Below are 18,572 nucleotides of genomic sequence, written 5' to 3'. Positions count from 1 at the left end.
GGAGGGCTGTATATTATTTGACAGTGCTGCAAGCCACGGGAAATGACACAGCAGCCCTATACCTTAAAAAAGAAATTGATACTATTTAACTCTATGTTTCCGTTCCCTTTTAATAAATAAAACATGCAGTATAACTTTGCACAATGATGTGTTTATTTTATAGAAAAACAGTTGATACTCGTACATAGAATATATTTTTCTTTAACATTTGGGGCTCAGTAAAAAGTTTGGTAACACAAAGAGAGAATGTGCTATGTATCTATGTTTCTTTTCCTAAAGTTTTTTTTTAAAATTTCATATCAACCAATGGGGCAAATTTAATAAAGGGCGAAGTGACTAACGATGGCAAAAATTCACCAGCGTGACGTCATTTCAGAACTTTGCAGATTTACTAATGGGTGCTGGCGTAAATTCGCTAGCGAAGGAGATAGACTCTAGCGCTACTTCGAAAAAAGATGCGGATTAGTGCAATAGAGTAAGTAGATAGGAGTTCCTCAAAAAAAAGTTTACAATTTTTCTAAGTCCCAAAAAACACTGGAGTCTTTTCCTTTTTACATGGTGATAGGCTGAAAAAGATCGTAATTTTTTTTTTGGGTTCCCTCCATCCCCCCTACATCTGCTAACATATGGCACCTAAACTATACAGTGGGCACATGTTTAGGGCAATATAACACCTCTATTTTATTTTATTAAGGTTCCCTGGGCTTGTGTAGTGTAGTTACTGCAACATATATGTCCACTGTACTTTAACTTCACGCCAAATGCTAATTAGGCATCGCTAGCGTAACTTCGAACTGCTTATCGTATTATCGCTAGCGCAACCTCGCAAGCGTTCAGAAGCCTGGATGTAAATTTTTGTGAATTAGTGTTGTCCTGGCAAAGTGTTACGATGTCAGTGAAGCCATTGCTGGTGCAATTTTGGAGGTATGCAAATTTGCCCCAATGAGTGAAGCAAAAAACTGACGTCTATGCCTCTGTCACTGAAAAGGAAATCAGATGATCAGTAATCCTGAAAAAAAGCTCTTTTTATAAAGGTTTAATTGGTTAGGTGTAAGGTTCTCAGTTGCTGTGAAACCTCTTGTAATGTAGGGATGCCATTAACTGATCTGCTATCATTGTAAAGTTGACCCCCATTTGGGGCTTCAAATAATTTAGCTTCTACCACAGCCAAGAGAATAATTCCCCGCCACGAAGGTTGCAATGCTTGTATAAAAGTCCAGCTGCCAGCCTAAGCCTGTAACTACACTGCACTAAATCCTCTCTTTTACAGCATTTTTAAACATAAACCTCTTTTATTCATTTCCCTGAGCATTATAAACCCCAGAGCTAAAAAAAAAAAATTGGAAATGTTGTGACAAAAAGGACTCTCTTGCAAAATGTCTTGGTGTCATTTCACGTGAAAACCTCAGTTTCCTGCAGCAGATAGAGATCCGCAGGATGGTTGCCATTTCTCAGGAAAAGCTGCCAGGCCCTGGGGGTTATTGGTCAGGAAATGGTTACTGTCTGTACAATGAGAAAGCACAAGCCTTTCCTGTGTGTAAATGCAAAAGGAAAGGCATGTAAATGTACAACTTTGATGTGTGTCGTGGTGCACTACAAAAAACAGGTGACCGAGAGCTGTGTATTTTAGGCATAGCTGGCATGGCTGTTAAAGGAACAGTTCAGTGTAAAAATAAAAACTGGGTAAATACATAGGCTGTGCAAAATAAAAAATGTTTCTAATATAGTTAGTTATCCAAAAACGAAATGTATAAAGGCTGGAGTGACTGGATGTGTAACATAACAGAATAGAATACAACTTCCTGCTTTTCAGCTCTCTAACTCTGAGTTAGTCAGCGACTTGAAGGGGGTCACATGGGACATAACTTTTCAGCGAGTTTGCAATTGATCCTTAGCATGCAGCTCAGATTCAAAAGCAAACAATTATAACCTATATGCCCCCTCTCAAGCACTGATTGGTCACTGCAGGAAGTAGTGTTCTGACTATTATGTTAGACATCCAGTCACTCCAGTCTTCATAGATTACTTTTTTAGCTAACTAACTATATTAGAAACATTTTTTATTTTGCACAGCCTATCGATTTACCCAGTTTTTATTTTTATACTGAACAATGCCTTTAAGCTTCTCTCTTACACATAAGACTTATAAGAACATGTAGTGTTTTCTGTTCTGTTTGCATATCCTGAAAGAGTCCTGGGAGTTGTCAAATGGATAGCAACAATTAAAAAAATATTGAAAACAACTTTAACCATTATTTAACAGAAATATCCAGCTGTAGAGGGGGGTTGCTTATTTAGCACAAGGTTACAGATCCCAGTTTAGACATACTGTATATATATATATATATATATATATATATATATATATATATATATATATATATATATATATATATATATATATATATATAGTGAATCAAGTACCCCCTCTTGTAAATTATAAGGATATTATAAGTTACCGAGGAGTTTCATGACAATATAAAAACACGAGGCCGAAGGCCAAGTGTTTTTATACAGGTCATGGAACTCCGAGGTAACTTCTAATATCCTCATATTTTGCAAGTGAGGGTACTTTATTTATTATAATAGACAAATTTCAGTGAGTCATGTGACAGACATGACATCAGAACTCACCATTTATAAGTATAAGGATATAATTTACATATATATATATATATATATATATATATATATATATATATATATATATATATATATATATATATATATATATATATATATATATATATATATAAAACAAACAAGGGAAAGTTGTGCTCACCACTATTTTTTAAAACCATTAGGCGGGGGTGCAATGAGGGTGTGACCACAAAATACATATAGTCAAATACAAGAGTCCAGTGCAGAGGACTCTTGTATTTGACTATATATATATATATATATAACTTCAAGAAAGAACCGCACTCTCAGGACTTAGTTCCGTGCAAAAAAAATTTAGTTTATTCATTTTTTGCACGGAACTAAGTCCTGAGAGTGCAGTTCTTTCTTGAAGTTCTGTATTATAGGTTTAACCAGCACCCAGGCTGTGACTATGTTTTGGATTTTTGTGTGCACCAGCATATATATATATATACTGTATATAAACAATCAACAACACACACACACATGTTGATGCCCCTTGCAGTGTATGAAATATGGAACTTTTCTAAGTCTGGCTTTGTATGTGTACTTCTTGTCCCATAGAGTTCTTTACCTGTGTCTCTGAAACTTTGGATTTGCTTAGCAACTTACAACAGGTAGAGGATTGCAGGGAGAGTAAGAGCTGCCCTACCAGTGAATTAGCAGAATCATGGCAAAGAGGTTTATCTGCAGACTGCCTTTTCGCCCTTCCTTTTCCTGTTGGCAGCCACCTTCTTGATCCAAGTATTTGCACATTTAGATGCACAATGCCATTAAATCACAAAGATAATGTGAGCATGCTGCTAGTTCTTGTAAGTGACCCTTGCTACACATGTCTGCTATTTCCATGCACAAGCCTGTGAGGTTGGAACCCTGGTGCGTGATACACGCTTCTGTGCTTGTTGATCTTTCCTGGAATTTTCAGCAAATGAAAGGTAGGAAGTACAGCCTCTAGGCATCCCTAATGGGAACTCCTTATTTAACTGTTTTACCGCCAAAAGAAGTGAGCTTAGAGAAGAACCAATGAACTTGGTTTAACACCCTATACCACATTGAGCTAATGACCAAGAATGGCCTGGGAGACTTGTATTAAGCACAGGAGCAAATTTACTTGGCCCCACAACTTTTATAGCCTCTCAATTCCCAAGAAAAACAGATCTTTAAAGGCATACCTTTAAAAACATATATTATATCACTGGGCCCCAAAACAGTATTATGGTCTGCTTAATGTTGCCGAGATTCTGAGAAAACTTGCAGTTGGTCTTTTTTCTTTGTAATTTTGGATGATTTTCTATTTATTTTCTGCCTGTCTCTTAGCTGAAATGTAAAATATTCCCTGGTTTCTGGTGTATTCTGGTGCTCACAGCGGAAGAATTCCCTTTCTCCTGAGTTCTAACAAGAGCTCAGAGAGGGGAGCAGATGGCAACAGCTCTGATCAAATGGGATTCAGAGCCTAAGAAGTTGAATGTGGTTCTTGCATCTCCCTGGGAGTTATTGCAAGGGCCGGAAACTGAAGCCTTGTATGTAAATGTATCACTCAGCAGCATAAAACCCATTAGCCCGATCAGAGTTCTGTTTACAAGGTTGTCTTGCTTCGTGCACATAAAGCGGCAGTTGCATTTCTCCCAGAAAAAGGGCAAGTACAAAATGTACAAGCGAGTAGCTCTATATATAGCCCGGCAGATCCCCAGCTTCACACAGCTCTCCAGTGTGAGGAAATTGATAGATGGAAAGTGACGGTGCCTGCTGCAATGCAATTTTATTCTCATCACATCTTACCTCATCTTTCCTCGGGGGGATATTATTCTCTCAGCCCACCTGGACTAGTGTTACTGTTAATCTCACATGAAGGGAACCCCCCCCCCCAAAAAAAACTGTTAACGTGTTAATAATATGAAGTGCTTAAAGAGGTTTTACAGACTGGGGGGGGGTTGAATCAGTCCCTCTATTTGCTAATGGATATTAATTCCAAGTGATTTACTGTAGGAACACCATCATTTCTGCAGCGTTTGCTAATAGCTCAAAAGCACAGGTTGATAATTCACGGCCTTTAGAGCAAGCTAAGGGACTTGCTAACATACTGTGTTGGGATCCTTTCACAATACAAATGTAGGTATGTTCCTAACCCTAGCCTCAATAAGTGGACATTCATCTTCCCTCATATCTGGTCTTGTAGGCCAGGCGCAATCAGTAATAGAGGAAGTAAGAAATGCCAAGGCTGAGTCAGATGGACAAGGTGGTTGGAATTACACTTTTCTACTTCGATTTTAGTGGGGATATTGTTTTGTTGTAGGGAGTGACTAGGGATGCACCAAATCCACTATTTTGGATTCGGCCGAACCCCTGAATCCTTTGCAAAAGATTCAGACGAATACCAAATTAAATCCCTGGGAAGGGAAAACATATTTTACTTCCTTGTTTTGTGACAAAAAGTCACACAATTTCCCTCCCCGCACCTAATTTGCATATGCAAATTAGTATTCGCCCGGGCAGAAGGATTGGGCCGAATCCTGCTAAAAAAGGCCGAATCCTGGCCTAATCCCGAACCGAATCCTGGATTCGGTGAATCCCTAGGAGTGACAGTAATAAATGTTTCTATCTGGTAAAGTTGTCTTTACATTATGGTATTTTATTAGCATGGTTGGTAAAAATGCTGTGCTATGTCAATGTTATTAATTGGAAAGAAATCTAAAGATATAAAGCAGTATTATTTTCTACAAAATGTGACACATTTAGCTGTTGATAAATTGGACATTGGATTGCCAACTATTAACCTCTTACTGTTGCCAGAAAACCCTCTGTCCATTAATATAATAATATCTTGGCCTTCTGAGTTAAGCTTGTACTTAGTATCCTACTTGGTGAATATACATTGATTGATCTGTTTATTTATCTACAGGATACGGGCGCACTGGGACTTAAACATCTCCTTTCAAGACAACTCTTGCAGGTATCAGGCTTTTTATTCTTTTTCCCATGTTAGGATTATGGCTTCACTTGCAGTTCATGTCAGTCTTTGTCATTTGTCATAGATGAAAATCCCGGTGCTGCTTTATCTATTATGTTATTCCCAGGGAGGTGATTGAAGATTACCTAACACCTATATTCTACTGTGTTGCATGTCTTTACTTGTCTTTATTTAAAGGGACAGTATACATCTAAAAGCACCTTTTATAAAAATTACCAAATTTAAGAGAAGTTTGGTTTAAATTACAGTGTCTATTGTTTTAATTAAAAAAAATACATATAATGCCATTATAAAGCACTTATTTGAAAGTTGGTTTATGTTTAGTGAACTCACCTCCCCATTCCTTTTTGAATTTGTTCAGAGCTCCCTATCTACCTATAAACAAACAAGCCTCTCCCTTACCTAAGCTGCAGCCTTTGAGCAACTTATTATTAGGTGCTTTTAAGTGAAACTGGCTTCATATTCTTGTTTAGTTCCAGGGATGAAAGAAACCAAAGATATTTTTTTTAATTTAAAAAAATTCTATATTCAGCACAAGTCCTGTTGAAAATGGGTGTGTACTTTCCCTTTACATAGTTGATGTGTCCCAACCTTGTGTCTGAGGGTTCACTTCTACTAGACACTTGTACTTTTATCTCACATTTCTTTTTTCCAAGTTTAGTAGGTTGTTTGCAGACCAGTAAAACATGAGGATAGAAATATACAAGACGAATGACAATAAACCTTGAATGCAAGTAAATCTGGTTGGAACATGAAATGCTCAATATAGACTTATCAAAAAAACAGTTCCTCTAAACTTTGAAAGCTCAATAAAACAACTATTTCATCAAAATATTGCTAGTACCATACTATTAATTGAAAGCAGGAGTACCCATACTTTACTAATGTGTGTCTACTTTTAGTGATGTCCCATTATGATCTACATCCATAAAAGCATTGTTAGCATTCTGTTCCATGGAAAATATTACTTAAATATTGATTTATGAGAAAATGTTTATTGCTATATTTAACAAACAACTGTTGCTTGTGTAACCTTAACATAAATATCTGAATGAAAAGCATGGAACAGGAGGGTGATTTAGACAAGCTGTTTGTTGACAGTGTCTTGAGATCTACTGATCACCAGCTAAAGGTCTACTGGTAGCTCATGATCTACCTTTTGGACACCCTTGATTTAAAGGCAAAATTATACAAGAGAAAGAGTCATGTGTGCAGATTACTTGTATAATCTTGGCAACCATAAGAATACCATATTTGTTATAACAAAAGCATAAGTATTTTTGCACTGGACAGACATGTTATTTGTGATCAAGGTTTACAGGCAGGATTGCAGCAGGACCGGAAACTAAGAAGTGTATAAAGCACTGTTTTAGAGGACGTTTCAGTTGCTATTTTAAAAAGCAGTGCAGTTAGGATGATAAGGGCCTCTTATCAAAATGCAGCCATTAATGTGGTATATTTGCCTTTAGAGTTATTCCTTCCTTTCCAAAAATATCTGACCCTAATTCCCTCTTCTTAACTGCTCAGGGGGTCATTCTGCCCCGGCTAGCACAGCAGTAAGGCAACAGCTTATCAAGATTTTACTGACTGTATAAGGGGACTATTAACAGCTTGCTGCCTCCCTCTCACAGCTGTCATAACCATGAAACAGATCCCTTCAGCCCATGCTGACTCAGATATCTATGTCTTAAAGCATCTTCTTACGGGGTTGTCACCTTTTAGTTGTAACCCCGCACAGAGGCGATGGTTGGCTGAGAGCAGCAGAGCTTGCTATACATGTAGAGTGCTATGATTGTGCATTTTACTTGCTAAAGATAGATGAGACAAAAGCTGTTGTGACCAGACCTCACCCATAATGGACCACTTTAGACAGACACACCACATCCCCTATGCGGCTCAATGTGGTGCCTCGCTGGTCCATGAGTTATATTAAAATAAGGCATGTCGGGAGCTTTATTTGGCATTTATTAAAGGTCATTTATAGTATATTATTCTGTATGCATTTACATAATTACTGTAAAATGTCTAATGAGCATGGAAGCAAAAGGTGTCACTTATATGGTACAATAAGTTTGCTTAACTACAGAAGAAGCGTGCTTCTATCCACACTCGCACCAGGGGTCCCTGCAGTATTCCCAGCATCTTGCAGGCCAAGTATGAGTTATTCTCATCCAAGAAAATACATATACACAAAGCAAGTTTTCATTCAGATGCAAGAAGATCGGAAAAAAGAGATATTTTAATGTTAATGGATATTTGCTTACTAGAAAAGTTAGATTCTGAACGAAGAGAATTGATAACAGACAAGGACATCTATAAATTAGTGAAAGAGTCAAACACTAGTGGTGAATATGTATGTATATATATATATATATATATCACAGTGCAGTGAGTAGCCGCACTCCAAGGCAACTATTATTTTGGCATATATAGCCGGGGTGCACGTTTAAAATATATATAACTATTCAAGGAACCAGCGCACTACGTATTCAAGGAACCAGCACTCCCATGTAAAGCTTCAATTGTTTATTGTGTTGTACCAATGTCCAACGTTTCGGCTAACAAGGACCGAAACGTTGGACATTGGTACAACACAATAAATAATTGAAGTTTTACATGAGAGTGCTGGTTCCTTGAATATATATATATATATATATATATATATATATATATATATATATATATATATATATATATACATATATATACAATATATATATAAATATATACATATATAAATATATATATATATGTTCATACACATAAAGTAAGAATAAAGAATAAAGCAGGGCAATTGTATAGTGGCACACAAGGATAAAGGTCAGTGAAGAACATGCTTGCAGGGATTTTCAGCTCCTTGCACACGCTCTTGGGGATAATCAGCCTCTCACTTCCTCCCCGAGCCGTCGGAGCTACCGCTCCCCCAGTGTCACTTATCGGATTTTATTTTCGGAGGTGGGAGGCTGCAGGGTTAGGGTGATTGGTTTCCTTATTGATCTGTGCGGCTCAGTATAATCCCAGCAGCTGCTGGGAGCTCGTTAAAGGATGGAGAGAGGCTGAGAGGGCTTTTACTCTTTATTTATATGTCTCCTGCACTCATATTTTATGTTGGGGGATGTGTCTTTTAAACTTAAATCTCTTATTGGAATATCAGTAATCGTTTTGTGGTCGGTCAGATCTTCAGAACAAAGCAAGTGCTAACCAGAATCCTGCAACAGAGGATGTATATTTGTACCATGAAAATATTAGTGATCAATCTTTGTGTTTTTTACTGATATTTGCTTTGAATATATATATATAATTATTTCCCACTTAAATGACACCCAAATTATTATTTTGATGACACTTTCAAACTGTGGTCATTTAAGAGCACATTAGAGCATTCACAGATTTATGTCCGTGAGCTCCCATTCTACATACAGATGATTACTGTGTGGTCGTTGTGGCAGTTTAGAAGAACCTGTTGCCCTTTGTATCCTGTGCATTCTATGAAAATGTCTGTAATGTACTCTAGCTTCAAGAGCAAGACATTCTTCCATTAGAACGCTAAATGGTGCAATGTCATGTCCAGTAACACAATTCCTAATAATAGGTGGATGCATTCACTTAAATATTTATTAAGGTTCCAAAGAACAACCAGCAACTACTAGTAATTGTGAAATATTGGCTGCACCATAAAGCCTTTTAGCCTCTCTGGCATATAGATAGGGCAAAGAACACTTATACAGGTATGGAATGTGTTATACAGAATGCTTAGGACCTGGTGTTTTCCGGATAACTGATCTTTCCTTAAAGGGGTTGTTCACCTTTGTGATAACTTTGAGTATGATGTAAAGAGTAATATTCTGATTGGTTTTCATTTTTTATTATTGAAGGTTTTCGAGTTATTTCGCTTTTTATTCAGCAGCTCTTCAATTTGCATCTTAACCAATCTGGTAACTAGGGTTCAAATCACCCTAGCAACCATGCTGGTTTGAATAAGAGACAGGAATATGAATAGGAGAGGGCCTGAATAGAAGGATCAGTAATAAAAAGTAACAATAACAATATGTTTGTAGCCTTGTTTTTTAGAAGGGAATCAGCGATGCCCATTTGAAAGCTGCAAAGAGTCAGAAGCAAAAGGCAAATAACTATAAAACTATAAAACATAAATAATGAAAACCTAATGAAAAGTTGCTTAGAATTGGCCATTCTATAACATAATAAAAGCTACTTTAAAAATGAATCAACCCTTTAATTTGGAATTTCATACCTTAGTATACAAGAAAATCATGTAAACATGAAATAAACCCAATAGGTTGGCTCTGCTTTCAATAAGGATTTATTATATATTAATTGGGAATAAGTACAAAGTACTGTTTTATTATTAGAGAGAAAAAGGAAATCATTTTTAAAAACTTGGATTATTTGGATAAAATTCTGTAGGTTTCTGGATAATCAGGGGTGCTTCGTCAATGAAGTGAGTTGAGGCTGTCGCCTCAGGCGGCAGCGCTCCACTAGGTACCAGGGGCAGCAAAAATGCTTCACCTGGTACTTTAAGCGCAAATTTCTGGGGGAGGGGGGGGCAGCAGCAACTGCTGCCTCAGGCGGCGGAGGGGCCAGGATCGCCCCTGCGGATAATAGATTCCATACCTGCATAGAACCTTAGATTCGTATGCGCCTATGGCCAGCTTTAGAGTCTTTTATGTACAGAAGCAGCAGCAGAGCTTTGTGCTGAGACATGGAATTTTTAGCAAAAGACAATGTTCTAAGTTAAATTGCATATATATAATACAAGTAGCTGTGCACGACCTGAATAAACCATCTCAACAACTATAAAATGATAATAAAAGAATATACTGTATAAAGAAAACCCATGTGCATGCAAAGACTATATCTACTTTTTTAGCAATACTCTAAACCCCTTTTGCAGGCAAAAGGTTTAAATTCCCCATAGTGTTTCCTCATTTGTTGGTCTGTAATACAGAGAGAGAGAGAGAGAGAGTTAATCACCCCAAGGACTGCATGGATGGCATATTTCTGCAGGCTACTGCTCCTCTAATGGGATTGGCAGGGTCAGTGTTTCTTGAACAGTTTAAGGCCGCTTAAGGCATTTGTTTAATTGATTCCAAATCACCTTGATTACAAGTATGCTAATTGCTTTTTCTGCCTCCTACTGTGACCTCCTCCTCGTCTCTGTCTCCCGTCATTCCCTCCTCCTTCCTCAGGTCAGCAAGAGGGTACCCTCCTGTCTTGTTTCCTTTAAAACGCTATTCCTTCCACGTCCATCAGCTCTCGGAAATATCCATGAATAATTCAAACTGGATTATGCTGAGGGTGACAGAAAGGAATGCCAATTGACCTCTTAACTGCTGGACAGAGTGCTGCTGTGTGGTAAATTCTTGACATTGCAGTGAGAGGGCTGAGGACACGAGTATTGATAGAAACCAACCATCAAGTTTAGCATAAGATCAGCTGAGAGGTGCCCAAACCTGGCCTCTGTATTGTTGGCCTATAAGTGGAGACTGACAAGCAAGAATGGGGCAATTCTGTCAACATTTAAAAATGGAAAACTGGGAAAAAGCCACTCCCCTGATTCACCTGACCACACCCCCAACCATCTTAGAGGTATACTGTCTGTGTACTCAACACTAGCTCTATGCCCTAGCCCAGTGATCCCCAACCAGTAGCTTGTGAGCAACATGTTGCTCTCTAACCCATTGGATGTTGCTCTCAGTGTCTTCAAAACAGGAGCTTATTTTTTAATTCCAAGCTTGGAGGCGAGTTTTAATTGCATAAAGTATAGTGCCAAGTTGAGCCTCCTATAGGCTGCCAGTCAAATAGCCAATCACAGCCCATGTTTGGCACCCCAAGGGAATTTTTCATGCTTGTGTTGCTCTCCAAATCTTTTTACATCTGAATGTTGCTCACTAGTGAAAAAGGTTGGGGACCCCTGCCCTAGCCACAGATCTGTCAACCAAAATATAACGCAGAATGACATACATATTGGACACATGGTTAATTGGTAACTTTTTGTTTTTAATAAATAAGCTGGTTGTTTTTCTAAATATAACTAATAGATTTGGTGTTATTTAAGAGCCATCTTTAAAGTTGAAATCAAGAGCAACCAACTCTAGCAGAGTCTTCCTACACTTGGAACATTCCTCTGTCGTTTACACAATCCGACCATTCCAATAACAGTGGTCCCAAATAGCTGCTTAGTGCTTATCACCTGGTTTCTCTATTCGTCTGAGATATATTTTAGACCAATTTTAATTAGGAAAAGTTGGTTAAACAGCTTGTTGCAGATTGTGGTCTTGGGAGGAGTAATAACAAACAATGCTTCCCATTGTGTTTTGCCTACTTGTAGTGGAAATAAAAACTCCTGCGTAAAGAGTTTGATGTGTGTGTCCCCTGTTTAATATAATATCATAGAGCAAACATAACAAGCTGAAAACTGGCAGCTTGCCTATGAATTTACTGTTTGGATTAAAAGAGCATATTTGGGCTAATTTACTTACGTTAGGCGAAAACTGGACCACCATTTAAATGTCATATTCATGGTTCATTTGTATGCTTGCGTGCACTTCTCTCTACCAGTGCCTTGTGCCAATTTGGGTGGTGCCCATATTTCGGAGAATGAGGTCCAAGGAAAAATCCCTTGCCAAAATTTAACACTGCTTAAAGTGGACCCGTCACCCAGACACAAAAATCTGTATAATAAAAGTCCTTTTCAAATTAAACATGAAATCCAATTTCTATTTTTTATTAAAGCATTCATAGCTGTTGTAAACTCATTTAAAAATCTTAGCTGTCAATCAAATATTGTCTGCCCTGACTCTATGCCTATGCATAGAGGCGGGGCAGACAATTACTTTCACTTTCCATTCAGCACTTCCTAGATGTCACTGCTCTCCCCACATTCCCCCAGTTCTCTTCACCATTTAATTGTGTAGCCAGGGCATGGGGATGGACATCAGGTCCCCCATTCTGGTGCACAAACAAGATTCTGAGATGATACAAGACTTGTCTTAATAACAGTGTCCACAAAATGGCTCCTGCCTGCTTGTTATAATTATGAATTCCCAGACTGAACGAAACAAGATTCAAATAATTTATATAGTGTAATTAAAGTTCATTTTGCTTGACTAATGTGATAAAATACGATTTTGAATAATTTTTTTCGGTGACGGGTCCACTTTAAAGTTTATTTGAAATATAAACTATGAATTTGTACCTCACATTTATTGGTTTAAGGTTGTACATTCTCTGACCCAAATGAGGCACAAGAGGCAGCATGTTCCATTGCAAAAAAGCCCTGTAATGAACTGACAGTACTTTGTTACCCTTGCATACTGCTCTTGATGTTGAGGCCCTTAAAACGAGATCATTTTAAACCCATGACATTTGTAGGTCAAAGACAACATATTAACCCTTTAAGTGCCACAGAACGTAGAATCTACGTTCTGTGGATCAAAGGACCAAAGTGCCACAGATCGTAGATTCTACGTTCTGCAGCACTTCCGGGTTTGCGAGCGGAGGAGCGGCTGTTAGAGCCGCTCGCTCCGCTCCTTCACGATCCCCTGCCCCTAGACAACGAGCAGAGCAGGGGATCGTGTGGCCCCTGGGGCGCGATCGCCCAGGGGCCCCAAAGCAGCAGCAGGGACGCGTTTCCTATGCGTCCTGCTGCTGCCTGCGCCGCACTTCCGCCCAGCTCCGCCCCCACATGGCTGATGATCGTTGGAGCTGGAGATCTGCTGCGTGGGACCCTTTCTGATCGATCTGCAGCATCTACCCCAGGTAAGTGTAACATTTACACACACAAAAACACACAAACACACCAACACACACTTATTACAGTAATATACACTTACATTCACACTTACACACACTCACACATAGATTTTTGGGGATTGGGGGGGTCACACACACTCACAGCACCCATGTACACTTGCACACGCGCACATGCGCAAATAACATGCAATTTACCCGTTGTGCACACGCATATGTACATATATGGCTTTGTGGCTTTTTTTTTTTTTTTTCTTATCGCATCGTCTCTTTTTGGGCTAAAAAAATGTTTTATTGCCGTTCCGAATAGCGTATTCGCTAACCGTACTGTGCAATAGCTTTTGTATGTTATTTTGGTGGTTATATTGCAATTTTGGGTATTTTGGTGCATTTTTAGCCATTTTATTGAATTTTTAGCCATTTTATTGCATTTTCAGCTCTGCATTTGTGTTGTTCACTTGTTTCTGCCCGTATAATCGATTTGGCCCAGCTAAAATATTCAAACGGTAATTCTGGTGGCCGATTACACTAGTGTGAAAAAAAAAAGCATTGATTTTTGTGGTTTATTAGTTTTTGGTGATTTATTTGCATTTCACACTGTTCTGTGTTATTTTGTTTTGCCTATGTAAATTTTATCTACTATATATCCATTTGGGGGTCTCTGTGCGCCACATAGTTTGGTATATCTATGCATATTGGGCATCAAAGTGTTCAGTAGACCCCTGTCATTCATATTTAGGATGTTTTATGCTGATACGTTACGAAATGTGGGGCACATAATGGGGTAAAATTCAAGCTTTGTGACGATTTTCAGAAATTTGATAAAAACCGTTATGTTCAGCATTGCTTTGCAGTTTGGCAGTTTGCTGTAGAAACACTTATTTACCCATTTTGGATTCGTCAGAATGTGTACTTTCTGAAAATATATGGTTTTCTGGGGTCTCTGTACTGTTAGGGGGGTCTAATGTCGCATAATACACACACCAGGTGCTTATATTGCAGCAGCCAGCGCGTCAGCTGTGAAAATGTCTATACATATTGTCATTTGGGGGTCTCTGTGCGCAACATAGTTTGGTATATCTATGCATATTGGGCATCAAAGTGTTCAGTAGACCCCTGGCGCTCATATTTAGGATGTTTTATGCTGATAAGCTACGAAATGTGGGGCATATAATGGGGTAGAATTCAAGCTTTGTGACGATTTTCAGAAATTTGATAAAAACCGTTATGTTCAGCATTGCTTTGCAGTTTGGCAGTTTGCAGTAGAAACACTTATTTACCCATATTGGATTCGTCAAAATGTGTACTTTCTGAAAATATATGGTTTTCTGGGGTCTCTGTGCTGTTAGGTGGTCTAATGTCGCATAATACACACACTGGGTGGTTATATTGCAGCAGCCAGCGCGTCAGCCGTGAAAATGTCTATACATATTGTCATTTGGGGGTCTCTGTGCGCCACATAGTTTGGTATATCTATGCATATTGGGCATCAAAGTGTTCAGTAGACCCCATGCGCTCATATTTAGGATGTTTTATGCTGATAAGTTACGAAATGTGGGGCATATAATGGGGTAAAATTCAAGCTTTGTGACGATGTTCAGAAATTTGATAAAAACCGTTACGTTCAGCATTGCTTTGCAGTTTGACAGTTTGCAGTAGGAACACATATTTACCCATATTGGATTCGTCAAAATGTGTACTTTCTGAAAATATATGGTTTTCTGGGGTCTCTGTACTGTTAGGGGGGTCTAATGTCGCATATTACACACACCAGGTGCTTGTATTGCAGCAGCCAGCGCGCATCAGCCGTGAAAATGTATACACTATTGTCATTTGGGGGTCTCTGTGCGCCACATAGTTTGGTATATCTATGCATATTGGGCATCAAAGTGTTTAGTAGACCCCTGGCGTTCATATTCAGGATGTTTTATGCTGATAAGTTACGAAATGTGGGGCATATAATGGGGTAAAATTCAAGCTTTGTGACGATTTTCAGAAATTTGATAAAAACCGTTACGTTCAGCATTGCTTTGCAGTTTGACAGTATGCAGTAGGAACACATATTTACCCATATTGGATTCGTCAGAATGTGTACTTTCCGAAAATATATGGTTTTCTGGGGTCTCTGTACTGTTAGGAGGGTCTAATGTCGCATATTAGACACACCGGGTGCTTATATTGCAGCAGCCAGCGCGCGTCAGCCGTGAAAATGTATACACTATTGTCATTTGGGGGTCTCTGTGCGCCACATAGTTTGGTATATCTATGCATATTGGGCATCAAAGTGTTCAGTAGACCCCTGGCGTTCATATTCAGGATGTTTATGCTGATAAGTTACGAAATGTGGGGCATATAATGGGGTAAAATTCAAGCTTTGTGACGATTTTCAGAAATTTGATAAAAACCGTTATGTTCAGCATTGCTTTGCAGTTTGGCAGTTTGCAGTAGAAACACTTATTTACCCATATTGGATTCGTCAGAATGTGTACTTTCTGAAAATATATGGTTTTCTGGGGTCTCTGTACTGTTAGGTGGTCTAATGTCGCATAATACACACACACCGGGTGGTTATATTGCTGCAGCCAGCGTGTCAGCCGTGAAAATGTCTATACATATTGTCATTTGTGGGTCTCTGTGCGCCACATAGTTTGGTATATCTATGCATTTTGGGCATCAAAGTGTTCAGTAGACCCCTGGCGCTCATATTTAGGATGTTTTATGCTGATAAGTTACGAAATGTGGGGCATATAATGGGATAAATTTCAAGCTTTGTGACGATTTTCAGAAATTTGATAAAAACTGTTACGTTCAGCATTGCTTTGCAGTTTGACAGTTTGCAGTAGGAACACATATTTACCCATTTTGGATTCGTCAGAATGTGTACTTTCTGAAAATATATGGTTTTCTGGGGTCTCTGTACTGTTAGGGGGGTCTAATGTCGCATATTACACACACCGGGTGCTTATATTGCAGCAGCCAGCGTGCGTCAGCCGTGAAAATGTATATACACTATTGTCATTTGGGGGTCTCTGTGCGCCACATAGTTTGGTATATCTATGCATATTGGGCATCAAAGTGTTCAGTAGACCCCTGGCGTTCATATTCAGGATGTTTTATGCTGATAAGTTACGAAATGTGGGGCATATAATGGGGTAAAATTCAAGCTTTGTGACGATTTTCAGAAATTTGATAAAAACCGTTACGTTCAGCATTGCTTTGCAGTTTGACAGTTTGCAGTAGGAACACATATTTACCCATATTGGATTCGTCAGAATGTGTACTTTCTGAAAATATATGGTTTTCTGGGGTCTCTGTACTGTTAGGTGGTCTAATGTCGCATAATACACACACCGGGTGGTTATATTGCAGCAGCCAGCGCGTCAGCCGTGAAAATGTCTATACATATTGTCATTTGGGGGTCTCTGTGCCCCACATAGTTTGGTATATCTATGCACATTGGGCATCAAACTGTTTAGTAGACCCCTATGTTTATATTTAGGATGCTTTATGCTGGTAATGATACATGGACAATACGATGCTGGAAAGTTGAAGCTTTGAGGCAATTTTCAAAATATTTTACCAAAACCGCCAAATTTGGCAAAGCCTTGCGACTCAGTAGTTTGGGGCAGAAAGGCATGGGTACCCATTTTAGATTCTGTATAATGTGTACTTTCCAAAAATATATGGGTTTGGGGGGTAAACATATATTTCTGTGTTTTTACCCCACAAAAATGCAGTCAATGTGTTGATTTTTCATTAGCTGAAGTTACCCACAGGACTATTTGTATGCGCTAACTTCATTTTGGGGCCTCTAACTGCCATATACTTTGGTAAACCTATGCACAGTGGGCACCAAACTGTTTGGAAGACCCCTGGCAATCATATTTAGGGTGTTTTTTTTTGGTGCGTAACGATACGTGGGTGATATGGTGCTGAGAAGTTGAAGCTTTGAGGCAATTTTCAGATATTTCACCAAAACCGACAATTGTGGGAAAGCCTTGCGACTCAGTAGTTTGGAGCAGAAAGGCATGGGTACCCATTTTAGATTCGGTAGAATGTGTACTTTCCAAAAATATATGGGTTTGGGGGGTAAACATATATTTCTGTGTTTTTACCCCACAAAAATGCAGTCAATGTGTTGATTTTTCATTAGCTGAAGTTACCCACAGGACTATTTGTATGCGCTAACTTCATTTTGGGGCCTCTAACTGCCATATACTTTGGTAAACCTATGCACAGTGGGCACCAAACTGTTTGGAGGACCCCTGGCAATCATATTTAGGGTGTTTTTTTTTGGTGCGTAACGATACATGGGTGATATGGTGCTGAGAAGTTGAAGCTTTGAGGCAATTTTCAGATATTTCACCAAAACCGACAATTGTGGGAAAGCCTTGCGACTCAGTAGTTTGGAGCAGAAAGGCATGGGTACCCATTTTAGATTCGGTAGAATGTGTACTTTCCAAAAATATATGGGTTTGGGGGGTAAACATATATTTCTGTGTTTTTACCCCACAAAAATGCAGTCAATGTGTTGATTTTTCATTAGCTGAAGTTACCCACAGGACTATTTGTATGCGCTAACTTCATTTTGGGGCCTCTAACTGCCATATACTTTGGTAAACCTATGCACAGTGGGCACCAAACTGTTTGGAGGACCCCTGGCAATCATATTTAGGGTGTTTTTTTTTTGGTGCGTAACGATACATGGGTGATATGGTGCTGAGAAGTTGAAGCTTTGAGGCAATTTTCAGATATTTCACCAAAACCGACAATTGTGGGAAAGCCTTGCGACTCAGTAGTTTGGAGCAGAAAGGCATGGGTACCCATTTTAGATTCGGTAGAATGTGTACTTTCCAAAAATATATGGGTTTGGGGGGTAAACATATATTTCTGTGTTTTTACCCCACAAAAATGCAGTCAATGTGTTGATTTTTCATTAGCTGAAGTTACCCACAGGACTATTTGTATGCGCTAACTTCATTTTGGGGCCTCTAACTGCCATATACTTTGGTAAACCTATGCACAGTGGGCACCAAACTGTTTGGAGGACCCCTGGCAATCATATTTAGGGTGTTTTTTTTTGGTGCGTAACGATACATGGGTGATATGGTGCTGAGAAGTTGAAGCTTTGAGGAAATTTTCAGATATTTCACCAAAACCGACAATTGTGGGAAAGCCTTGCGACTCAGTAGTT

General features: G+C 38.9%; 1 protein-coding gene across 5 annotated transcripts in view; it reads left to right on the top strand.

Annotated features, from left to right (window-relative positions):
* samd11.S (sterile alpha motif domain containing 11 S homeolog) overlaps positions 1–18,572 on the top strand; it is a 138,237-nt gene that overhangs the window by 46,045 nt on the left and 73,620 nt on the right. For all 5 annotated transcript variants that reach the window (XM_018227833.2, XM_018227832.2, XM_018227838.2 and 2 more), the window contains exon 4: positions 5,540–5,590. In XM_018227833.2, the coding sequence (XP_018083322.1) occupies positions 5,540–5,590 (51 nt within the window). The remainder of the gene's footprint in view (positions 1–5,539; positions 5,591–18,572) is intronic.

The sequence above is a fragment of the Xenopus laevis genome, chromosome 7S (assembly GCF_017654675.1).
Source record: "Xenopus laevis strain J_2021 chromosome 7S, Xenopus_laevis_v10.1, whole genome shotgun sequence".
In the NCBI taxonomy this organism is placed as follows: domain Eukaryota; kingdom Metazoa; phylum Chordata; class Amphibia; order Anura; family Pipidae; genus Xenopus; species Xenopus laevis.
Note: the sequence above shows the minus strand (reverse complement) of the source record. Positions and strands in the feature narration are given on the sequence as shown.